Genomic DNA, 25957 nt, shown 5'->3' on the forward strand with positions numbered 1-25957 from the left:
GACTGAACTCTAAGCATTTTCTCCTCTGTGGAATCCCAGGTCACCTGTCACTTCCTGTGGGGCCGTGCCTGGCTCTCCGGGAGAGAGCCATCTCCCCACTTCCTCTGGCTCTAGATTGCCCCCTGTATTCTAGTGACTGGTGTCTCTCTTCCCTACGAACCAGGCCACGGCCACATCTTACCTTTGTGTTGCCAGCATCTAGCCCAGGACCTGGCATATAGTAGGTATTCGGCAGATATTTACCGAAAGAGGAAATGTGGGGGCACCCGGGTGGCTCAGTCAGTTAAGCGTTCGACTCTTGGTTTCGGCTCAGGTCACGATCTCCCGGTTCGTGGGATGGAGCCGCCTGTCGGACTCTGCACTGGCAGCGTGGAGCCTGCTTGGGATTTTCCCTCTCTTTTCCTCTGTCTCTGCCCCTGCCCCGCTCACGCCATCTCTGACTCTCTCAAAATGAGGAAATCAAGACATGCACAGATGTATACATTTGTTTAGTAGCAGATATTTAGAGTCCCCAGAGGGTTTTCATAGTCCAGATGATGATATGCAGATTACATCCAGGTGAACCCCAGCACCCTTTCCTTGCTATTTCCTCTGTGCTCCTGGTTCACTGGCTTAGAGCATCCTGGCCGGTTTTACCCTCCTTTCGGCCACTGCTGTCTCCACAGTTCCTTTCCTGTCCTCTCAGAGTCAGGCACGTAGTTATCTGGAGACCCCACCGCCAGGCATCACAGTGGCCAGCAGGGTTTATAAGACAGCTTGGAGGCCCAGCCCCGGGCTGTGCCACCCTAGGCAGAGACCCGCTGGTGGCTGGCAGGGTGGGGCCAGGGAGCATCCTTTAACTTGGGTGTCATTTCTCTCCTCTGCGGCAGGAGGAACATGGCCAGATTGGTCATCTCTGCGGTCCCTTCACCGTCACCTTCCGTGTCTCTGTTATCCTTCTGTCACTTAAGAAAGTGGGCTTGGACCCAGACCGTAGCAAAGAAAACTGTTAAAGACTTGGACGACAAGCCCCCAGAAGCAGGTTAAAAGAATTGTTTTGAAAGGCCTGGTGGCAGTCGTTAAAGGCAGGTGACAGAATCTTTATGAATTGAGCAGCTTCTCTAATTCCCCCCTGAGAATAGCCAGAGAGAGAGAGAGAGAGAGAGAGAGAGAGAGAGAGAGAGAAAGCTTTCATCGTATCAGAAAAGATTTAGGTTACAGGGTAGCGATTTGAGACATCGGAGAGGTTGTAGGGTTTCCTGATTCGGATATTTTTAAGAACATAGTAGATGGCTCTCTTTCTGGGACAGTTTGCCTACCGTCTTGCCTAGAAACTGGGAGGGAACTGGATCGGCGTGCCTTGAGCTGTACACGGTGGCATGTCAGAAAGGATATCCCACGTGCAGCTCGCCAACTGCCCTGCTCTGCGCTGAGCGGCCGAGCAGTGGGCATCTGCCTTGCTCAGTGAGGGCAATGCACGAGGCCAGAGCTCTCCCTGCCGCTGAGGTAAGAGCAGGAGCCGGGAGGGGCAGAGTGGGACCCACCAGGGTGATAGCCCCAGCTCCTGATCACCCCTGCCCCTATTTCTAGGCTCCTTTGAAGCACACCTTCTCAGGGCCCTAACTGGTGCAGACGCTTACCAGCCAGAGAGTAGACTTTGGGAACTTTTCACACGGAAGGGATTCCATTTCTCAACTTACAGATGAGGAAACGGAGGCCCAGGGAGGCCAAACAGAGCCTGATATCACACGGACGGGCAGTAACCTAGGTCTCCCAAGCCCAAGCTCCACATTTCCTTCCCGTCTCTGCCAGGTTTTTGGTTGTGGTTTCCTTGGAGATGTACAAGTGTGTAAATTATCTGGGTCTCTTCAGTTTATGGCTGGTGAAGGTGTTTGCTCTTTGTATGTTTTGGTAAGTTTCTGTGTTAATTTCTTCCTCTTATCTTCTTTTCCCCCCTTGCAGTTCTGTTTCACTTGCCCATTTTTCATCTTCAGAGCTTTTCTCATCGTATTTCACCATTTTGCAAGAAGTGAGCCATAGTCTCTGTGTCACATTTGAAACCTGACATGTAACTGTGGGCTTCATAGAGCCCGAGGCTTTGTGACCCCCTCGCTTATAGCCCAGCAAGCAGAGCAGTGCTTTGCACACAGACTAGTAGGTGAGGAGAAAGTATGGACAAATGAACAAACGAGGAATGAATGATGTCTGATATTGAGGTAACTGAACTGAAGAGTGGGTGATCTATCAGTCCAAAATAATATTCAGCTTTTTGAAAAACAAAACGCAAGGATACCCTGAACTTTCAGTAAGGAAGGGTCTGGATCTTAAAGTCCTTGTGGTAGAATGTGGAATGAAGGGATTTTCAAGATGTTAACACCAGGAGAGTCACTGTCTATATATACCCTGGGGAAGGGGAGGGATGACAAGCCAATGAGGGCCTCCCCAGCCCCAGCTTAGAGCATCCCCTTTGCTTGCAAGAGTTTTGTTCTGTGTCACATCCTTCCTTCTCTTCTCTTCTCTTTTCTTTTCTTTTCTTTTTTCTTTTCTTTTCTTTTCTTTTCTTTTCTTTTCTTTTCTTTTCTTTTCTTTCTTTTTGAGAGAATACAAGCAGGGAGGGGCAGAGAGAATCCCCCCATCAGCGCAGAGCCCCATGCGGGGCTTGATCCCATGAACCATGAGATCATGACCGGAGCCAAAATCAGGAGTCAGAAGTTTAACCACCTAGCCACCCGGGCACCCACTGTGTCATACCCTTCGTGGCCGTGAGCAGCGAGCAGCTCGGTAGAGAAGCAAGGCAGTGTGGGGGCGGGGTGTTGGGGGAGGAAGGAAGCGGGGAGAAGCAAGGCAGCATGGGGAAGTGGGGAGATGGGCACTCCTTGGTTGGTAACTAAGCCGCGCTCTGTGTGCTGTGTTATATACAGCTTCCAAAGCCCCTCAACTGTGATCAGACGACAAAGGCCCCCAGAACATCACGTTCACCAGGGTTAGAGTGACCTGGCCTGCCAGCTTCCCTTGAGAGTTCACGGGCCACCCGAGAGAGAGAGCTAGAGAAGAGAGCCACCGGGTCGGTGCCCCTGACCCACTCCTGCACCGTGGGGGCAGAGGTGGTAGAGATCCCAGTTCTGTGCTCTGGGACGGCCCTTGGGCAAATCAGTATATCTGCAGGGAGAGAGAGAGAGAGAGAGAGAGAGAGAGAGAGAGGAAAAAAAGACGATCTAAAGGAGATTTTGACTTGACAAAAAGAATTCGTAAGAGTTCCTCTAAATGGTCCTCTGTATTTGAGGCTGTTTATAATTATTTGGCTTCTGAAAAACAAAGTCATTGTTAAACTACATTTTCAGAATCATCCTTTACGTTAAGCTTTGGAACGTCCTGAAAATGTTCCTGAGAACTTACAGTAAATTACTGGTGGTTACATCCCCTACTTTGTAACATGAAGGGGACAGAGTTGTGTGAAGCAGAGCTGCTTCTTTGTCTCGTAGAAGCTTATCATGATGGCTTCTTAAAAACGTATGGGTATGTTATTTTGCTTCAGAGTCTTAGGTGTTTTATGTTCCTCTTCGGTGAGCGTAGTCTAGCACTAAAGATTGCAACATGAGTGACGTTCTCGATTACGCGTTGTTTTGGATTATTAACTGTTCATTCACGTATTCGGAATTTGTACAGCTTTCTCCTGGCGCTGTCCTGAAATCATTGAGGCAAAGCTAGGAATCTGGGTCCTGAGTTTCCAGTTTTATTTTACCCACTGTGTCAAGTTGCAGGAAAAGTAGGACACATTCAAAAAGAGTCCCTTGGCAATGTGATGCCGGGTCACAGATGCCTCCCTGATCCTGGCAGTTATATAACTGGGCATCAGTATATCAAACCGAAATACTGACCAGCACACCATTGCCACCTCTCAGAAGTAAATGCAGCCCACGGGCATCTCACTCTAGGCCAGTCACCTTTCCTTATCCCTTCTGCTGCTTTTCATGACCAGTTAGGAAACCCCTCAGAGAAAATTCATCTTCCATGATTGCATTTATTTTAGAGAATGTACTGTATTTCTTTCTGTAAATCGTACAGCACTGTGTCCTATAGCAACCTCCCACAAATAGTTTCTGTATTCAGACTTTAGGGAACTTGAGTTTAGGTGCTTTTATTCTTAAGTAGTCATTATCAGAAGTTCTCTTTCACTGCTGATCTGGGAAATACCAGCCTCCTCTAAGCAGAGACTCAAAACTCATTGACCTAAAGAAATGAGCAGGTTTTGTGGCTTCTGCAACTTGGGGGTTATTTGGCGTTCTTAGGACTTTGGAAATAATCTTATAAAAGTGAACAACCGGTACTTTCTTTGGCCAAACGTCTTGGAATTTTAGAGCTATTGATTTAATACATTTAAGTGCTCACAGAAAAACTGGCAGCCGGATGTGACTTAGATGAACGGTGGGAGTCTGTACTCTTAGATTTATGATCTGGGCAGTGATTCTAAAACAGGATTCCATAATTCACCCCTGATTTGCGAGATACCTTAAAATGGTTCCTGGGAGGGCATAGTTAGATGATGCCGTCATTAATAAGGGAGAAAGAAGTTGTGATGTATATACAGTGGAATATCATTCAGCCATAGAAAGGAGGAAATCCTACCATTTGTGACAATGTGGATGGACCTTGAAGGCATGATGCTAAGTGAAAGAGGTCAGACAGCGAAAGGTAAATGCTGCCTGATCTCACTTTTTGTGGAATCTTAAAATACATACATACATACATACATACATACATACATACAACTAGAACTAAGCTTATGGAAGAAGAGATCAGACTTGTGGTTACCAGAGGCAGGTGGTGGGGGAGGAGGAATTGAAGGAAGGTGGTCAAAAGATACAAACTTCCAGCTGGAAGATCAGTAAGTCCTAGGGATGTGATATACGACCCTGTGGCTGCAGTTAGCCCTTCTGTGTGGTATATAGGAGAATCGTTGCCAGTAAATCCTAAGAGTTGTCCTCCCAAGGAGAAAAAATTTCCCCCTGTGTTCTTTCCTCTTTCTTTGCTTTTTGTTGCGTCTGGATGAGAAAATGGGTGTTAGCTGAACCTATTCTGATCACATGTCAATCAAACCGTCATGCTGTGCACCTGAAACTCACACAGTGATGTTATGTCAAGTATTTCCCAATAAAACTGGAAACAACGAAAGGGGGGCCCCGCTTAACGCAGGAGCAGTAGAGTGGAAACTGGAAGGAACGTGTTTTCCTCAAACCCTTGTTTCAGGCTCTAAATGCCTCAGTACATCCCATGGCTGCAGCGACCTCTCTGGGGACTGTGGCCGGCGTGGGGCCAGCAATTTGCAAACTGAAACCCTAACTTACTATCCTTATGAATCTGACTAACGTTAATACCACCCGTGCCTTCAAGTGGGCACGAAGTGGGTACATTTTTTTCCAGGCAAACGCATCAATGGACTGTGTAAAGCACCTCAGATTTGATTCTAACCCCAGCGGTACCCTTCTTAGAAAAGGTCTGATCTGCATGGTGTTAATGACCTCCTCTTCCCGCTCCTCTGCTTTGTGAACATGGTGCCATTTGCACGTTCAGTTCAATTAGTTAAAGGGTCTCCTCTCAGCTGTGGACCTTAATAGGCCCTATTGATGGTCCCTTCATCCTTCTCCCGCTCTGCTCACCAGCAACTACATTCAGAACTCTAGAACTTGGACAGAGACATGGCCTTTAATCTCACTGAAACTCTAGTGTTCTGATCTCGAGAACGAAGGAGTTGTGATAAATTATTCCTTAAGTTCCTCCTGCCTCTACGAGTTGGCTTGTGTCTCCAAGACTTACTGCCCATTTTGGCAGAACAAGAGACCCTCTCCAGGTGTGTATTTGTGTTGGGGCCCCCCCACAAGGCAGCATCATAGTAACTCAGGCTGTTGACTGTTGCTTCTCCAATGCACCTTTTGTTTTTTTTTTTAAATTTTTTTTTCAACATTTTTTATTTATTTTTGGGACAGAGGGAGACAGAGCATGAACGGGGGAGGGGCAGAGAGAGAGGGAGACACAGAATCGGAAGCAGGCTCCAGGCTCCGAGCCATCAGCCCGGAGCCCGACGCGGGGCTCGAACTCCCGGAGCGCGAGATCGTGACCTGGCTGAAGTCGGGCGCTTAACCGACTGCGCCACCCAGGCGCCCCTCCAATGCACCTTTTAAAGGAATTTTCCTCTGGCTCGCAAACCACTCGGGGATTTGGGAACCTTAAAATGTGAGGGCTGTCTCACTCTACGGCTTCTCTAAGTTGATCTTCCCCGTTTATAAATCTCTTTGAAAAAACACAGTTCTCCAGATGCCCAGGTTTTTCATCTTGACCTACTTGCAATGGTGCTTAAAAACCACATGGTTTTAAAATAACGCGTCTCCCACCCCTTCTCGGTCTTTAATTTGAACGGGCCATGCCATCCATTTTCGCAGCTTTTCCATTGCACCGTGGTCTTGAGATTTTCTTTCTTACCTGATACCGTGACTCTTTTGTTGCTTCTTTGGCCCTGCTCTTGACCCTTAAGACGCAGTCTCATTTTTGCCTTCACTTGTGTTTCTCCCTAGCCCCTTACAGTGCTCGACGGTCTGAAACGCTTATGTCAAAGGATGGGGTTAAGGTCAGACTCAGAGATCCCGTTCAAGCTTCTACCTTTAACATTGTTCCCTGCTTTTCGGGTAACTGGGGCAGTGTAGACATGCCTCACCTGAAATGAGAACAGCACCTGGCTTGTAGCAGGCATTTAGAAAATATTGGTAAATGAATGAATTTATCTCATAACCCCATGAGCATCCATGAACCAGGAAGTGTGAATTAAGACACCTAAGAACAAGAAAGGCCAGCCACCTCTAGGTCTAAAGCCCCTTGGATTTTATCAAAGATCTTGTGGAGGGGCGCCTGGGTGGCTCAGTCGGTTGAGTGTCTGACTTCAGCTCAGGTCATGATCTCATGGTACGTGAGTTCGAGCCCAGCGTCGGGCTGTGTGCTGACAGCCCAGAGCCTGAAGCCTGCTTCCGATTCTGTGTCTCCCTCTCTCTCTGCCCCTCCCCTGCTCATGCTCTGTCTCTCTCTGTCTCAGAAATAAATAAAAACATTAAAAAAAAAAAAAAAGGATCTTGTGGAAATGTGATGGAGAACCTTCTCCTGATGTGTATATGGAATATTTGTAAAGGCATAAAGGAAATCTAGGCCAAATTACTCACAAGGATTTAGAAAAGGGTACAAAGTTATGTACGAATTTCTTAGCACAGAAGCTTTGCTTCCCTCACACGTGAAAGCAAAATCTTCCTAAGCTAGAATACCTAGATAGGCTCTCTGTGTTACGAATTTTTTAAAATCTCCCATGGAGTATACATATTAGATGGTTAATAATTGCTGAGTGAGCATATGGGTGGACAAACTGAATGTCTAGCATAAGTGTGGAGGCATTGAACCTGAGTAGACAGCATGAGGGAAAAGACTGAGAATTGGAATCCTGGCTGCTCCTCTCCCTGGCTGTGTGATCTGAGGTATGTGTCCTAACTTCTCTGAGCTTCTGTTTCCTGTTCTACAAAATGGGAATATATTTCTATATTTATGCCATCAGATTTCATTGAGGGACATTATAATAAACACGAACCTAGTGTTTACTGCACCTCACAAGTGTCCTCTCCTGGGTGAAGGTATTGCTATGAGACCTCAGTTCTGTGGTCCTAAAAAAACATTGGTTTGTTTGGCTCTTAGAGATGGAGTGAAGTATGTAGCTGATGACATTTCCCTTTTTCCATTCGCTTCTAGAGAACTTGGAACTAGATTTTCAGCCTGCTTCTAGCAAAGTACGAAGTCTTAACTGTGGACTTGAAGGATTAAAGCCCCCCTGCCATTATCTTGTCTTACCTAGGCGTGGCTCTCCTCCTTAACAATTACATGATTTCATTCATTTCATTCTGACGCTTGGGTGTAACTTTGTAAGCTGGCGCAGATTGTTTTTGGAACAAGGCGTGGTGAGGGAGGAAGAAGGAAGGAAGGATGGGAGGAAGGGAGGATGAGCGGATGGAAGGAAAGGAAGAAAAAAATTTTTAAAAAAAGGGAGGGAGACAGAGAGAGGCAGAGAAAAAAAGGAAAGGAGAGGAGGAAGGCAAGAAAGTCAGATAGCCGTTGCCTGTCCCTGAGGGTTATTGTGCTGTGTAAATATTTGCTTATACAGTTAAGTTCTGTGCAGTTTTACCTTCCTTCAGAGAACACAGTGAGCCTTTTTTAGATACATGAGGTTACTAATAAAATTATTATTGATAATAAAACATATTCTTAGAGGAATTGAAATAGCAACCGTATCTAATTCTCTGACTTTCTTTTTTTAATGTTTATTTTTTTTTTAATTTTTTTTTTCAACTTTTATTTATTTTTGGGACAGAGGGAGACAGAGCATGAACGGGGGAGGGGCAGAGAGAGAGGGAGACACAGAATCGGAAACAGGCTCCAGGCTCTGAGCCGTCAGCCCAGAGCCTGACGCGGGGCTCGAACTCCCGGACCGCGAGATCGTGACCTGGCTGAAGTCGGACGCTTAACCGACTGCGCCACCCAGGCGCCCCTTTAATGTTTATTTTTAAGAGAGAGAGAGCGAGAGAGCGTGTGCATAATCAAGGGAGGGACAGAGAGAGAGGGAGACACAAATCTGAAGCAGGCTCCAGGCCCTGAGTTGTCAGCCCAGAGCCCAACGTGGGGCTTGAACTCACAGACCTGGAGATCATGACCTGAGCCTCAGTCAGATGATTGACCGACTGAGCCACCCAGGCACCTCTAAGCCTTTGACTTTCAAATCATGCTCCCTGGAGTTCCTACTGGTACATAAACTCACAGGAAATGGGAGAGTAGACACAGGGGAGCATTTGAGTTTCTTCAGCCAACGCCTCTCAGAGTTGTTATTTTGTCTTGTTTGTTTCAACCTACATGTAAAGCTTCTGTTAACAAAGGATTTGGGGGGAAACCAAAGTTTGACGCCACCAATATGTGTACATAACAAAAGAGTAAGTTGGTGGATAAGCCAAATTGAGCGTAACGCATTTTTGAACTATAGATCTAAGTGTTAAGCTTGCTTCCCTTTTTATGTGGTTGTTGATTGGTTGGCACCGAGAACAAGTATAGCACTATAAAATGCTGTGAAAACATAGAAAAGGAAATTCATTTAAAGTAATATCCTGTAACAAATGTGAAATATGTTTTTTAAATGTTTGTTTATTTTTGAGAGAGAGAGAGAGAGAGAGAGAGAGAGCAGGGCAGGGGCAGGGAGAGAGGGAGACAGAGAATCGCAAGCAGGCTCCACCCTGTCCGCAGCAGAGCTGGATGTGGGGCTCAGTCCCATGAACCATGAGATCATGACCTGAGCTGAAATCAAGAGTCAGACGCTTAACTGACTGAGCCACCCAGGCATTTCACAGATGTAACATATTTGCAAAACATCAGTAACTTCACTGAAATGCTCAAATTATAATTACATGTAAAAATACCCCATCATCCGCACTCCCACCCTGCTTATCCCTTCACCAGCAGGAAATGCAGCAAGCTTTAGTGGAACTGCAATTTGAAAGATTCTGGTGTGGATGAGCTAGGGGCGTGGAGAATATAATCCGTTTTCAGTTTCATTCTCTTTCTACCCACTAGAGGGCAGCAATAAAGCACAGGGAAGGGGAAATTAACTCCAGCACTGGCATTTAAGTTTCCCAGCAAGACTAGCCTTTCCGAAAACAAGAACACCTAGAAAGTCCCTGAGATTCCCACATATGAATTATTAGAGGGTCAGGTTCCCTTCCCCTTTCCCTCAATATTGAGAGAACTTTGAAAACTCCCTTTGAAGTTATAAAAGTTACCTGTTGGCTTGGCCAAACATACCAATTGTAAATGTGAACATGACATCATCTCTAAAAAAGGCATTTATGTAAAAGTTAAGTGTTATAGTTGTATATTTCCATGCAGCACACGACTCCAAGACTTAGTGATTTACCACAACAGCCATTTTACCGTATCTCTCGATCCTGTTCATTGGGCACAGCTGGGTGGTTTTTCTGTTTTGTGTGATTTGACGGGGGACCGTGGACATCTAGGGTCTCAAATTAGCTGGAATGTCCAAAGTAGCCTACTCCGTGTGTAATTGTAAAAGATCCGCGTGTAGAATTTCTGGTGCCTGGCGGTTGAGGGTAGCTGTCAGCTGGGAGCCCAGCAGGGACAGGTGAGCAGAGTACCCGGTCCTTCGTTGGCTTCTTCATGCGGGTTGGACATCTCAGAGCATGGCACTTGGTTTCCAAGAGGGAATATCCTGAGACTGAGCATTCCCAAAGGAAGGAGCCAAAAGGTTCCAGTCCCAGACATGGCTCAATGGTCAAAGCAGACACAGGGTCAGCCCAGGTTCAAGGGGAGGGAATCAGCTCCGGCTCCTGATGTGGAACAGTCTGTAGACCCAGGGAGAGGAGGGAGTGGTGAGGGCCAATTGGAGGCCACGTGGACGGTTAAGAATGAGGTCATTTCTTACATATGGGGAAGATATGTATAAATCGTGAGGGATACGGAGGGATATTGTCTTCATTTGATAAATGGAAATTGCTGCTTACTGTGGTACTTTAAGAGTTAAGACGCACGGAAGTCATTCCTTATGTTCTTCTCCTTCCTCAGATCTGTTGCCGAAAGCAATAACAATGGCCAGAGGATCAGTGTCCGATGAAGAAATGATGGAGCTCAGAGAAGCTTTTGCCAAAGTTGGTGAGCAGGCCTGCCGCTCAAGTCACATGATTCTCCTCTTTGCTGAGTAGCTTCAGGACAGATTCAGTGAATCGGTAACATGAGCCAAATAGCGGAAGTGAAAGGAATACAGCGGTATTGGTTAGAGGAGCTGAGGGAACTTAATTTTGAAACATCTGCTTTAGGAAGATGGCTTCTTTCTCTATCAAAACATGGAATATGGACCCTCTCACGCCTGCCGCTTTTCTCATATTCTTATCTGGTCTGATTTCCTTGGTTTCCTTGGTTTTTCTGCTGTTCCATACTCTGGCTTTGTATCTCTAAGCTTGTGATGTATTTTCCCGTCTCTTTCCGTAAAAGTCTCTTCAGATTCTGTTGTCAGAACCTCTGCTGTGACGTTATGACGCGTGGATGTTGGAAGTGACGCTAATGCCCCTCCCCGGTAGAAACAGGCCTCTTGCGAGACTCTGCCTCTCGCGTGGGGTCAGGCTGCGACCCCCGAATGATTGCCCCTCCAGCCCACTCACCTCCCGTCTCGCCTTCCCCCACCTCTTTATCCTGTTTCCTGAACTGCCCTGAAACTTCAAGTCCTCTCTTGCCTTGCAGACACCGATGGCAATGGGTACATCAGCTGCAATGAGTTGAATGATTTGTTCAAGGCTGCTTGCCTGCCTCTGCCTGGGTACAAAGTGAGAGAAATTACAGAAAACCTGATGGCTACAGGTGATCTGGACCAGGATGGGAGGATCAGCTTTGACGAGTTTATCAAGGTGGGTATGAGGCAGGACGCACGGAGATGCGTTTGAAGCTTGGAGCCTCAACCTGAGAAATATCCAGAAACGGATTCCCACCCTCCCCGCCTCACTGTTACATATTCTTCCCTTTGGGATTCTCTTGATCACAGATTGGGTTTCTAAAGATACACTCCATTTTTGCAGGTTTTCCACGGCCTGAAAAGCACAGAGGTTGCCAAGACCTTTAGGAAGGCGATCAATAAGAAGGAAGGCATCTGTGCGATCGGTGGTACTTCGGAGCAGTCCAGCGTCGGCACCCAGCACTCGTATTCTGGTGCGCTGTCCCGGCGGAAGTGGGGAGGGTGCTGGCACGAGGAGAGACTGGGGGGTAGCGGGAGAGGGAGCCATATGGAAAGGATCCGTGCCTTCTGGGGCTCCACATTCTAAACTCGGTGTTAAACCTAAGGGGTGCAAACCGACACAGAAGCCAACGCGAGTGTATTGACTACTGCCTGTTTCCCTGTGGTTGGCGAGCTAATTCCAGGGACATGATGGAGGAGGAGCAATCCTAGTTCTAGGTAGAGTCCGATACCAAGTCATCTCAACAGCATTTAAAAAATACATTGAATGGGGCGCCTGGGTGGCGCAGTCGGTTGGGCGTCCGACTTCAGCCAGGTCACGATCTCGCGCTCCGGGAGTTCGAGCCCCGCGTCGGGCTCTGGGCTGACGGCTCGGAGCCCGGCGCCTGTTTCCGATTCTGTGTCTCCCTCTCTCTCTGCCCCTCCCCCGTTCATGCTCTGTCTCTCTCTGTCCCAAAAATAAATAAAAAACGTTGAAAAAAAATTTAAAAAAAAATTGTATCTAAATATAAATAAAATATATCTCTAACATTTACAAATATAGTTACATATTATATATCTATTATATCTAATATATAATAATTAGATATTATTAAATCTGCTTGCCATATGTTTTATGACTTGGAGTGAATAGAGGTCCTGTGCCTGGTCCTCAAGTCACTGAGATTTTTCAGTGTCAATAAACGTAAGATGATAGGATAAGGGACCAGATAGCAACTCACTGGCTCTCCTGGGCATGGCAATCTGAGATCCATGTACATAATTTTATGTCAGATTTTCACTTTGCAAATAAGCTATTTTTATCATTTACTTGCAGAGGAAGAGAAGTTTGCCTTTGTCAACTGGATAAACAAAGCCCTGGAAAATGACCCCGACTGTCGACATGTTATCCCAATGAATCCAAACACAAATGATCTCTTCAGTGCCGTGGGAGATGGCATTGTCCTTTGGTAAATAACGCTTCCTTCTTGGTTTCTAAGACCTTCCTGGAATTTTCTGGAATTCCAGCAGTTCATTGTCTTTATCCTAGGTCAGCGTCCTTTGGCGCTCAGCGGGACTTGAAATGCTTTCTGCACTTGCACTTGGCAGGTCCCGGAAAGCAAACTAATTTCACAAGCAACTTATAATGAGACACGTAAAGCTGCTGTTGCTTGGTTGGAGGGGAGGGATGCACAGTATACCGACAAACAAACACAGGTAGAGATACAATAATACAAGGTCAAAAGCAATTACTTTTGGAACATATGCCACTTGGCTTCATCTGAAAGTACCTAGATTCAGAATAGCAGCGTGATGATTGAAGCAACCCAGTGCCAGTCCTTGTGCAGAGACTTTTGAGTGGTACGTACCAACATGCATTTCAAATGCTGAGGACACCTGGAAAAAGAGGAATGCATTCTGTTTGCGGAAGGCCTCTACAACAATTGGTCCTCATGGTGTCTTTGAAATACTTCTGTAGCTCTTGCTTTAGCAGCTTCTAATGCCATTGTAAGACACGGTATTAATGAAAGAAAGGGCTTGGAATAGCCAATCCCAGGTGAGCTCAGGAGTTGAAGGGAAGGATGGATGGGCAAGATTCAAAACCCCCTCTTCCCTGCTCTGGGCAGAGCAATTCTGCTTTCGGTATTTTATTTATTAGAGTTCACCATGAGATTTCATTTTTAAAAATTTCAATTGCCAAAAAAAAAAAGATGTAAAAAATGTAGGCAGGAGCAAATCCTAATTCCTTCGGTTGGCCCACAAAGCACCCCATCATCTTCCCTCAGTCTCCTGCTAGCTTTACCTCCCAAGACCCCCATGACTCAGGGACCCAGCGTGGGACACTGAGTGAATGGCTGCGGGAATGGCTACATCAGCAACCATACTTACTCTTCCCCGTACACGTCCTGCTCATAACTGTAACTGGCTTTGCCTTTTATTCTCCTTTTTAAGAATGCCTTTCCATGGGGGTGCCTTGGTGGCTCAGTTGGTTAAGCATCTGACTCGTGGTTTTGGCTTAGGTCACGATCTCATGGTTCGTGAGATCAAGCCCCACGTCGGGCTCTGTGCTGACAGTGCAGAGCCGGCTTGGGATTCTGTCTGTCTCTCCTTGTCTCTCTCTGTCCCTTCGCTGTTCACACACACTCTACCTCAAAATAAACATATTCTAAAAAAAAAAAAAAAAAAGAATGCCCTTCCCATCATCTCCTCCTATGGAAATCCATTTACCATGATAGTTTTTGGTCTATTCCAGTCCTCCGGTGGTCTCTCCCTTCACTGGACTCTTAAAGCACATATTCATGGTACTTTGGGAGCCATCATAATGTTCTTCTTTTGGACTGTTGGGTAACTTTCATATTGATATATTTTGTCTCTATAATTGGCCCATAAGCTTTTCAAGAGCAAGGTTACCTTATACTTTCTGAACCACCCCTCCCTCCTACCATTTCCCAAGGCTTCTAGTTCACCAACAGCTTCAGATTTTTCAAATAATAATTTAGGGGTTGGTTTTGCCTGAATAGCAGTAAAGTATCTTTTATTTAAATATATGGAAACACACACACACACACACACACACGACACAGTTATGGAAATACATCTTTAAAGGCCACCCCAAAAAAGGCAGTTGCATAAAAATTGTTAGGAAAAAATGTTAATGCTGATTTCTCATTAGACACAAATAGCCAGGGTCAAGTTTACAACTCTTTGAATTTGTTGTTGTTCCTTTGGATTTGCTTTTTCAACTTCCTTTCTTTAAATAAAGTGGAGGTGACCTAAGGAAATGTATTTTTTATGCTCCACTGAAGTTGTTGAATGAATGCTAAATGAGTCAAATCAGTTTTTCATAAATAATAACTGCTCACTGCAGATGTCTGATCAATATATTAGACACTTCACTGGGTGAAATTTCTCCAGCATTGATACAACAGTGGGTATAACAGGTACAGCAGAGTATAAAACATGTTATCATCCACTTAGTTAAAAGTATAGAGTTCCACCAAGTGTCAGATAGAAATTTCGACATTACATGAGCTCAGAAGTGTATAGATGGTCATTTATATAGTGGGGACAATTTTCACAGCTGAGAAAGTAAAGCACTCCTGGTGAATTTGCCTTGGCTTTCTACCCAGAATTTCCTAATATGCTAAAGAAACCAGGATGATTTTGCAGCTTGTTAGGTACATGAATAAAGCGGGGTCCTTATTGCCTGCCTCAGTATATTAGTATGATTTCAGGAACATTAACCTTTCCCATAGATAGTGTGAATCTAGTCAAAATCGCATAACTGATTTGATATCTAAACGCTGGGTCACATGAATTCTATTATGGTCCTATTTGCTTCTGACATTGCTAGAATTCAAATTCAATATTACTGGACTCTGTCATTTGGAAGCCAGCTTTCTTTAATTTAATTGTTTCTTTCTCAGTAAAATGATCAACCTATCAGTGCCAGACACGATTGATGAAAGAACAATCAACAAAAAGAAACTCACCCCCTTCACCATTCAGGTATGTCTTCTCTCCGTTACCAAACTATAGGATTGTGTTTGGGATGCGTGAGCCCCGGAACTGCAGAGTCAGCCTTTTCTGGGGGGCTTGGCCATTATTCCAGAACTCGGGTTTTGCGGCTGGTGATTTGCCATGACTAGCGGGACAGAGAAAGACATTTTGTTTTTGTCTTTCATTAACAGAGCAGGGGGGCCGGGGAGGGGGACCATTGGTGGGACGTAAGCAGTAGTGGCCGGGCGTCGTCTGCTTTGGCAATTATGAATACAATTCACACTGGCTAAAGTTTCGACTCAGACTTTCCCTAGCAGTTTGTCTTTGAGCTGATGCCAAACATGCAGCATTTTAGCTGAAAAGATAAGCTTTTCTAAGAATTGAAGGGCTGAGAGACAGGAAATGCTCTGGCAGCCTCCCGGTGGTATTGGCCACGGCCACTGGTGTGATAAACATAACCTGGTTTTATGCCTTCAATTTGTGAATTAACTGGAACAGTAACCAGTGGGTAAGTAAGCCGCGTTTCTACGTTCTGTCCCAGCGTTTTTTTTTTGTTTTGTTTTTTTTTTTAATTTTTTTTTTTCCACGTTTATTTATTTTTGGGACAGAGAGAGACAGAGCACGAACGGGGGAGGGGCAGAGAGAGAGGGAGACACAGCATCGGAAACAGGCTCCAGGCTCCAAGCCATCAGCCCAGAGCCCGACGCGGGGCTCGAACTCACGGACCGCGAGATCGTGACCTGAGCTGAAGTCGGACGCTTAACCGACTGCGCCACCCAGGCGCCCCTGTCCCAGCGTTTTAACATTATTGTGATTCTCTCGTTCTGGAACCGTGTCTCACTACTTAAATCACGAACAGTATATTATGCTGTTGGGCGTAAGCAACGCTGTGTACTTTTAACATGCGAGGGGTAACCAAAGCGAGAACAATGATTAACCGTATATGAACGTGCTTACTATTAAATTTAACCTTGAGGTTAAATTTTAATCTTGGCCATAAATAGAAACGGTGTTTTTATTCATCATTTGAGCTCTCCACCAAGGCAAAACCCCACTTCCTCCCCCCCCCCCCGCCCCGCAATAGTTCCAAGTCACCGGTAGCCTGTGTTTTGTTTTTAGTTTGTCATAAAAACGACTTCTGTACATCCCTACCTCAAAATCTTCTCCTTTGCGTACCCAAGAAGAGGATATAGATTCTAGACTGAAAATGTCATTGATTCTATTCCAACCGTGTTTGAGATACATCACGTGTGCTGTTGCTAGTTCTAAGAACGGGTGGTCTATATATGTATGTGTGCATGTGTGTGTGAGTGTGTGTAGGTGTATGTGTACTTAAGGTCCCTAGATATTATGGTTACTCAGTAAATTGTCTTAGTGAACACCACTCTCTCTTTCCCAGGAATTTGATTTGTATCTTTTTCATTCCCTTAATACCCAATCTGAAAGTCAAAAAGCTGTTTTGTTACTCTCTTTTATGACCTTGATTTACATCAACACTTGTGCTATTAATGATAGCCAGTGACAAGACAATGACCACCCTCAAAGGTACCCCTCTCTGTCTGGCCCAGTGGGGATGTTGAGTGGGTAGGCTCCATCACAGGGCAAAATAGAAAAATGGAACACTCTTTAGTTTCCTCCGGCCCAGGGTGGGCCTTCAACTCAGGGAGCCAGTTTGATTGAACAGACACCGCTTATAAGCCCAGTGCCTGGGTTACCAGATTTCCTCTTTCAGGTGTTACTGCTCTTTTTCGATGCTAAAATCTAGTGAAGACCAGGCCTCTAGACCTGTGAACTTTCCAGACGCAAAACATTGTTGTCGACCGTTTTGCCATCTGCAAAGTCAAAACTGAAATTTGTGCAACTTTCCTCCCTCAGGAGAATCTGAACCTGGCTCTGAATTCTGCCTCAGCCATTGGATGCCACGTGGTTAACATCGGGGCTGAGGACTTGAAGGAGGGGAAGCCTTACCTGGTGCTGGGACTTCTGTGGCAGGTCATCAAGATTGGGTTGTTTGCGGACATCGAACTCAGCAGAAATGAAGGTATGAACTAAGCCACAGATGTTATTAATGGCGTGGCTTTTTATTAATGCCTGCGCGGGAGGCTGTAGGAGGAAGATGTCAGGAATACTCAAGCCCAGAATCCCCAGTTTTTGAAAACTATGGTTATATTGAATCTGTTGCATTAATGTAACAGTTTCTGTCCACACTGACGGGGCTTTTTAAAAGGACAGAGCAAAAGCTTTTTAAGACCACAGGCTAATAATAATGCTTGTTTAGAACCTAGAGCTCAGTCTGGCTGTCTGGGATCCAACCTCAAGAGCTTTTGTGGGTTCACTTTGCCTTTAGAATACTTTGTAACAAAATAGACGACTTCTTTTAACTTGTGTTTTATGAAGCAATTCTCATTCATATACTGCAGTGACAGCGCCAGATGAGGAGAAACGTGGTCTATTTCTTAACCAAGACTGTGGAGGATTGCATTGAGGGTTTCAGAGTTCTCAGCTGAATATTGTAGCTGTCAGTCTTAGCCTGTCTGCTTCGGCACCCTCTCTCATTTAAACAATCACAGCCCCGTTGTTTAGACAGAAGCAGCAGATTGTGATAAGAATAAACTGAGGATTGATGGGGGGTGGGAGGGAGGGGAAAGGGGGTGATGGGCATTGAGGAGGGCACCTGTTGGGATGAGCACTGGGTGTTGACGGAAACCAATTTGACGATAAATTTCACATTAACATAACATAAAATAAAAGGATAGGGAAGTATAATCCTCCTGGAAGTAAAGGAGATCCCAAAATTGAATAAAAAAAATAAGAATCATACAAAAAACAGGGTTACCTTTTAGTTTTCTGGTACAGATCCCAAGAATATGAAATCTGTAGCCAGATTCTAATCTTTAGTTATATATACTTTCTAATTTCTATCTCCAAATCACAATAACCCTTGAAGAATCCTGGGTTGCTATTTTTAAACCAATATATTCAGCATGATATAGAGTAGAAAAAGCAAATAGGAAACTTAGAACCCACGAGAAAGAATATTGATTTGCAAATTATGACCTCAACTGCATTTAGACCTTCTAGCCCAGCAAAACCTATTTATTCAGCAGGGAAAAATAGAGGAAAGAGTTGATTACACTTTTTGAGATGCTAGTAATGATCCGAGCGAGCATTTGAAATACAAAACACCTATGGGAATAGCGAGAGGACAATTGTCATTATTATAAACATTTTTTTAAATGTTTACTTATTTTTGACACACACACACACACACACACACACACACACACACACACACAGCATCAGCAGGGGAGGGGCAGAGAGAGAGGGAGACACAGAATCCGAAGCAGGCTCCAGGCTCCAAGCTGTCAGCACAGAGCCCGACACGGGGCTCGAACTCACAAACCGCAAGATCGTGACCTGAGCCGAAGTCGGACACTTAACCGACTGAGCCACCCAGGCGCCCCACAATTGCCATTATTATAAAATTGATCTCTTCAAAGCAAAACTGTTGGCATATTGTGAAACGTGGTCCGATGGAGCCAGAGGAGCGTTCTGAGCCGGTAGTCTTGGTTATTTCTGCGTCCCTGCCCTGGTGCTCCTAGGCACAGCTTCGAGATTCACTGGCGACTTGCCTTTCCCACCTGAAAAATGAGGACAGTAGATAAGCTCTCAACACCTTACATTTGTTTTCAGGGAATGATCATAAAGCGTTTATTCCGTGGGACAGGCTTATCAATACCTTTACCCCAGAGAAATAACATTGCCACGTTGGCTTTCCGGAAGAGCCCAGGGAGAGTTGTAACTGCTCCCCTCAGCTATCCCCTGGATTTATCTTTCTTCGGCTTTTGTCCTTCAGCTCTGATTGCTCTTTTGAGAGAAGGGGAGAGTCTGGAGGACCTGATGAAACTCTCCCCTGAGGAGCTCCTGCTGAGGTGGGCTAATTACCACCTGGAAAACGCAGGCTGCAACAAAATCAGCAACTTCAGTACAGACATCAAGGTAGGAGGCGTGTGCAGGGAAGGGGGATTGGGCGTTAGTGGAGAAAAGACAAAGACTCCAGGCTACCTTCTGTCACTTCAGAAGCGCTAGGGTTAGTGAGAGGGTGGCTGGTGTCCTGGGAACTGCTCGATCCTCTCCAGGGTCCTTGTGCCGCTCTCCCTCTGGGCCCCACGCAGATCTGTCCAAGGTCCTAGTGACTTGGATGCAGCAGCCTCCAAGGGAGATGGGCCTCTCCAGAGCCAGAATGTCAGCAAGTAGAGGGAGGGAAGGGCGAGAGGTAAGACGGCTTTTCAAGGAGGAGGGTATGTGTAGGACTGTGATGCCTTTCTCATGTTATCAGTGGGAGCATCAGATGAGAAGCCTTTCCAAAAAAAAAAAAAATGAGGATTACTCTTCTAGTTACACGAAGAATACCAAACACGGTATCTCGTGCATGCCGTTCTACCTGCTTTATACATGCATTGGCTCATTTGATCCTCACAATAAACCTTTGAGATAAAAATTACTATTTTCTCATTTGACAGATAAGGAGACTGAGGTTAAAGAGAATTTAGGTACATGGTTCAAGTTCGCATAGCTGGGGAACGAGATCAGGATTCAGATCCGGCAGTCATGGGGACTCCCTGGCCCCCATCTTTGACCATCGGACTTACCGCCTCTCTGAAACAACTCGCGGATTTCTTGAAAGGTTTTCATTTGCAGAAACCAGAGTGGTTTTTAGAAGCTAATGATCCTGGAAACCATCTGCAATGAGAATTTACCCCAGGGCATGTAGAAGGGCGGGCAGTCCCACAACAGAGATCCAAAGGGGGAAAGGCTGAGGGAAGCATGCACTGTTTCAAAACTTGGTGAAAAGTTCCACGTGAAGGTGAAGGACAGCTGTTGACATTGAAGATGTGCTGAGGTAAAAAGAGCTTAAGGAGACGTCAGGTAGATCATAAGGCACTCCCGAGTAGTAAATGGTGTGAGATGCTAGGGTGCAGCATGAGAAAAACATTTCGGTCTCCGCCTTCTCAAAAGCTGAAGAAATTTTCTCCCAAGAGCCAGAGGAAAGGTCACATGCTCACCAAAGTCAACCCAGGTTTATATTTCTTTAAGTGACAGCATCCCCCTGCTGTGGACTCCGTGGCTGCCAGGCCTGGTGCCAGTTAGACTGAAGCTTCTAGATGCAAAGTCCCGGATTCTTTAGGACCTAAGCTAATCATGCAAAATTAATTTTTCTAACTCTACAACTTTCACTAGTTGTTAATAGTCTAGCTACCACCAGCCAAAGAGGGGTTTAACTGGAGCCGGACAGCAGCATTATCTTCCTTTCATCCCAACAGTTAAGCTCTGCACCTGTTTCAGCCAGAATTTTCAAGCTTTTCATCCAAAATTAGGCTGCTTCATCTGAGCCATAAATGTATCTGATTTCCCATCACTAAAAACTGCATTTTTTAGAATAATAACCATTGGAACTAGCAAGCTGAGCATATGCAAGGGTTGTGCCTGTGACCAAAGAACAGCTGTATCCCGTCCAAGGTCAGTGCTGTGACGTATGTCAGAGCATCTGGCAACTTTGGGGGGTTTCAATCATACGAAGCCAGCACAGGTGGGGAGAACACCCACCCCCGAGTGAGTGAGAAAGGTTTATTAGTATATCCAATCTGCTAAAAATGTAGCCATCTTTTTCAACTTTGTGGTAAACGTTAAATGCACTTGTCATAGTAATATCTCCTTTTATGTAAAGATTGTTTGTGAATGCTTCAACCTTCTGTCTCTGAAATCTTTCTTTTTCTTTTGCTGATTGTCCATTTAAATGTATTTTTAAACTCTGCTTTAAACTTCTGCTTCCTTTTCCTGTCACTTTTTTTTTTTAAATTAAACCTTAGCTGACTGACTTCTACAGCAATATAAAGGTATATATATTTTTCTGTATACAATTTAATACATATACATAAAGTATTTTTCTCCCCTGAGAACAACAGAGTGGCATTTGCCTCTTTGGATTGCCTTGTGTGTATGTCGTATATTTGTTACACTCCTTTTAAAAAGAAAGTCCAATATGGTATGTAAACAGACAAATCGAAAATTCAAATTAGTGAATGTTTCTAGCTTTGTTAATTAAGTTGCATTCTCGAATGACAGTCCAATAAGAAAATAGAATATGTTTGCTTTGGGGAAATTACTGTCGCGCTAAGTATGTAATTAGCTGTGCTGTTTTGAAATTGTAATTTCTTAATTTCTCACAGGACTCAAAAGCTTATTACCACCTGCTTGAACAGGTGGCTCCGAAAGGAGATGAAGAAGGTATTCCCGCTGTTGTTATTGACATGTCAGGACTCAGGGTAAGGCCGTGTCCAAAGTTGCATTTAGAGGACGTGATATTGTGTTGGGAGTTCTATTGCCCCGCATGACGCTGACTCCGGGGCTCCGCGAGTGGATATCTCTGCATAAAGCCCTGCTAAGGCCATTAACAACAGTTAATGGTTTGGGATAACAATTGTGGGAAATGGAATCTGAAAATGGACGTTAAGGAAAGAAAGAAACTAATACCAATCCAATGCCACACACTTCTGTATGTGTCTCATCATTGAACAGCACTCAACCGCACCAAGAGGGATCATTAGGTTCATTTTTAGGTACCTGAGTATTATTTCTAGAAACCAGTGGGATATTTAGGCAGATAAATAAACTATCACTTTGTCATTGAAAAAACCGAGTCTGAGAAGGATTAATTAATATGTCCGAGATCATATATATGACAGATTATTGGAAGTTATCGGACCCAAGGCTGGGGTCCCTTTCCTCTGGTAATAATAAGGAAAGACTACATCAGTGGGGATAATAGGAGAAAAGGGCTGGGTAGGATTGTACGAGTTCTTAGAAGTGTCTGGTTTGAGGATTCTTAAAAACAGTCAACACAGACTTTAGTTTTTCCACCACTTTGGTATTGACCTTGAGAGGTTACCTTATCCATGTTTGTGCCTCATTTGATATCATTAGAGTTAAGTCCAATCAGTTAACGTTAAACTTAACTCATTTCTGAATGAGGAGCTCGTGAAATGTATCATGTACAGTGTCATCTAGTAAAGCATTATATTAAATCAATTAAAGTTCTGTTTTCTGGAAATTGGTGGCTTCATAGACTCTTAAGAATTTTAAGAATGGTGGACCGCCTTTCAACGAAACTTTACCTTCTAGTAAGAGTCTACTTACAAAGGACTGAAGATCCTCTAGAACTATTTGAATAGACTTTTAATATATCAAATCCTCAATGAAGTTTACAAAAGCCAAATTGCTCTTATGTCCTTCTCAATGACACTATATAGCTTGCCTATCAGTGACACTATGTCGCTCACCTATCAACGATAACTATGTGGCTCACCTAACTGAGCACATTTTATTTTGTTTGAGTTGCAAGTATACCAACTCAGTTTGGGAAAGGTGGTTACACTAATCAGAAGTTCTTAGTGACAGGTGTAAATGTCTTCGATGAACTGAGAATAGGAGTATAATTTTTGATGATTCCATGAACACTGCTGGCAGACACAATCTCACGGACTCTGTGCAAGCAAATAATAAAAGGAAGCTTAATCACAGAACATAATTAAGATCAACTTAAACGATAAGATCGTAGACTCTCTTTAAAGACAGGACAACCAAGCATTCATCTGAAGTGGTTCTGTATAGAGATGAGAGATTCAGTTACTCCATTTCTGAGATTCCTTTTGCTTGTAACTTGCTGATTTCAGTTTAGGCAAACGTAAGTAATAATATGCCGTGGTTAAGTGTCTATCTGAGGTTAAGCCCTGAGGGTTTCAGTATGGTTCCCGTTACTGTTTCATGTTCCCTGCCTACTTTGTGCATGGGGGGTCTTGACCCAGCCTTGACATGACCTTTGTCGTTACAGGAGAAGGATGACATCCAGAGGGCAGAATGCATGCTGCAGCAGGCAGAGAGGCTGGGCTGCCGGCAGTTTGTCACAGCCACAGATGTTGTTCGAGGGAACCCCAAGTTGAACTTGGCTTTCATCGCCAACCTCTTCAACAGATACCCTGCCCTGCACAAACCAGAGAACCAGGACATCGACTGGGGGGCCCTTGAAGGTAACTGGAAACCTGTCACTTACAGGTTCGGAAAGGCATTCACAATTCTGATTCAAGGGCAGTTTGAAATTACCTGCTAAGCAAATGGGAACCCCTCACACGTTGGGGAAGGTCATCAATTCTCTGGTATATAACAAAGAGAATAAATAGATTAACCAAGTCAATTACAACCTAGCAGAAATAATCAAGTACCATTATGTCACATCCATTATACATAGGCTTCATCCATTACCAGAATTAAATGTTTTACGGAAGACAATGCATTTAATTATAGGATGAAATAAATTCTGAGTTCCAAAAACCTAATTTATGTACTTAATGGACTGAGTGTTAATTCCTGGAGGCAAGAGGTTGCAGTCACTCTTCATCTGAAAATATTTAACTTAATGCTAAGAGGTGTTTAGTGAGGTTTTTGTTTTTGTTTTCTTACTTCGATTTGGGTTTGGGGGGGGCCGGCCCCCGAAGAGTAAAGTTTTGAGGCAGCATCTCTGACGGTTGGAATTTGGGGGGTTAGTGCCCTAAGATTGAACATGTAACTATAGTCTCTGGTTCTTTTTTCCATCATGAATTAGTTTCAATATTGAGACCCAAAAAAAAAAAAAAAAAAAAAATCAAGACAAAATTGATATTAAATGAATATCACCAAAGAAAGGAAATCCAGATTTGAAGTATTGATTGTTTTTGTTTTTTGGTTTTTGTTTTTCTCTGCGATGCTTTACCCGAGCCGGATGTGCAAAATCAATCTGTATTCCAACAGTGGTGCATTTGAAGCATTTGATAAATTGTGGTCAGGGGTCCAGGCATTTTGTTGACTACCGAGTACATACATCAAGGCCTCTAATCAGCCACTTCCAGCTGCCTCTAGAACATCCCCGTTTGGTCCCTCCGCCATCACTTGAAATTCAGCATGCGCCGAACAGAGTTGATCATCCCCCCCCAGCCCCCCACCCGCTCCCAGCATCGCCTTTCTGCCCCCCTCCCAGCCCACCCACTCTCCTTTAGAAACTCCATTTTCACTAATCATACCCCTTTTTGTCTCCCCAAAACCCTGCTTTGATATTTTCCTCTTCTTCACCTCTAAATCTACTGAATTAGTAAATACTAATAGTTCTTCCTCCAGAATGGCTTTTAGATTGTTTTCCCTTACTGCTTTCTGGGCTCTTATTAAATCATACACCACCCAGTTCAGTAGGTCTTAAGGGCCTGGTCGTCTGTTTATCAAGCACTTGAACGTGCCCGTGTGCCAATGGCACACACTGTCCCCTCTGCATATTTAATTTAAATGCACATTGCCTTTCAGTAATTTCGCACACTGCTGCCAGGCACATCACAACACCACCTTCATTATATCTCTGCCCTGCTCAAGAATTTATTACAGTAATAATAATAATAAAAAAGAACCCATAATGACCGGCATTGTTTAATATATCAACCAACATCTGGTAGCTGGCATTCAGAGATCCCCGATTCCGGTTCCAGCCACTAGGCAGCCTTATCTCCGCAGAGAACACAGATCCCTGAAAAATGAGTTCCTAATGGTTTTGACGCAGACCTCGCCTGCCACTCCTCTTTGTGTTCCTGTCTACCCCGCCTCCTCTCCCCACCACTTACTCGTCCCTCAAATCCTCTTTGCTGTCCAGATTCTACTGGTCCTGTAAGTGAAGCTCAGATTCCACTCCCTCCAAACTTAGCCCACGCTGTTCTCTCTCCTTTCCGAGCTCAAGGGGCAAGTATGTTTGCCTCCCATGTTAGCCGTCTAGCTTGCGTGATCGCACTTTGAGGCCTGAAAGCCTTGTTGACCTTGAAAGAATGTTAGCCTCTTAAGTGGCGGCTCTGAACTGCTTCCCCACACAGGAGCTCGTGCACCACTAATGGATGGTACGGACACACACTCATGGAATTGGAAGAGAGAAAAAAATTAACCGCATAACAAGTGTCCCCCAAATCTATTAAGGTTTATTGAGTAAATTTTCTTCATTCTTTGTTTCGTTTTTCGGATAGCCTCTTGAGTGAAACTTTGACCATAAAAAAGGCCTCTCTTCTTAGGGGCCTGAAAGATAACGGGTCTTCATTAATTTAGGTGAGACAAGAGAAGAGCGGACATTTAGGAACTGGATGAATTCCTTGGGCGTTAACCCTCGAGTCAACCATTTGTACAGGTAAGGATATGTAGGGACTCATCCTGTTTTTTGCTTTTTTTTTGAACATACAGATATATTTTTTTTAAGTTTATTTATTTATTTTGAGAGAGATGAGAACAAGAGGAAGAGGGGAAGAGAGAGAGGGAGAGAGAGAGAGAGAGAGAGGATTCCAAAGCAGGCTCCACGCTGCCAGCGCAGAGCCTGACATGGGGCCAGAACTCGTGAACCGTGAGATCACGACCCTAGCCAAAACCAGGAGTTGGACGCTTAACTGACTGAGCCGCCCAGGCGCCCCGTGGAGGGACTCATCTTTAATGTGAGACACCGAGACCTTGGAAGATCCCTGGGGTCTCAGATATCTCTGTGGCATGCAGTTCTCTTCCCCAAATGTGTGCATCTTGGTGAGAAGGGGGATGGTCCCAAATGGAGACGCAGGTGTTGAATCTTCAGCCGAGAAACTCACT

General features: G+C 44.7%; 1 protein-coding gene across 1 annotated transcript in view; it reads left to right on the plus strand.

Annotated features, from left to right (window-relative positions):
- The window catches only part of LCP1 (lymphocyte cytosolic protein 1), a 53249-nt gene that overhangs the window by 10575 nt on the left and 16717 nt on the right, over positions 1 to 25957 (plus strand). The window contains exons 2-11 of the mRNA XM_040448465.1: positions 10627 to 10713; positions 11299 to 11462; positions 11631 to 11760; positions 12603 to 12735; positions 15193 to 15274; positions 17141 to 17306; positions 19122 to 19264; positions 21496 to 21591; positions 23157 to 23352; positions 25433 to 25511. Coding sequence (XP_040304399.1) covers positions 10650 to 10713; positions 11299 to 11462; positions 11631 to 11760; positions 12603 to 12735; positions 15193 to 15274; positions 17141 to 17306; positions 19122 to 19264; positions 21496 to 21591; positions 23157 to 23352; positions 25433 to 25511 — 1253 coding nt within the window. The 5' untranslated portion in view covers positions 10627 to 10649. The remainder of the gene's footprint in view (positions 1 to 10626; positions 10714 to 11298; positions 11463 to 11630; positions 11761 to 12602; positions 12736 to 15192; positions 15275 to 17140; positions 17307 to 19121; positions 19265 to 21495; positions 21592 to 23156; positions 23353 to 25432; positions 25512 to 25957) is intronic.

The sequence above is a fragment of the Herpailurus yagouaroundi genome, unplaced genomic scaffold (assembly GCF_014898765.1).
Source record: "Herpailurus yagouaroundi ecotype Mexico unplaced genomic scaffold, PumYag 197, whole genome shotgun sequence".
NCBI classification, from domain to species: Eukaryota; Metazoa; Chordata; class Mammalia; order Carnivora; family Felidae; genus Herpailurus; species Herpailurus yagouaroundi.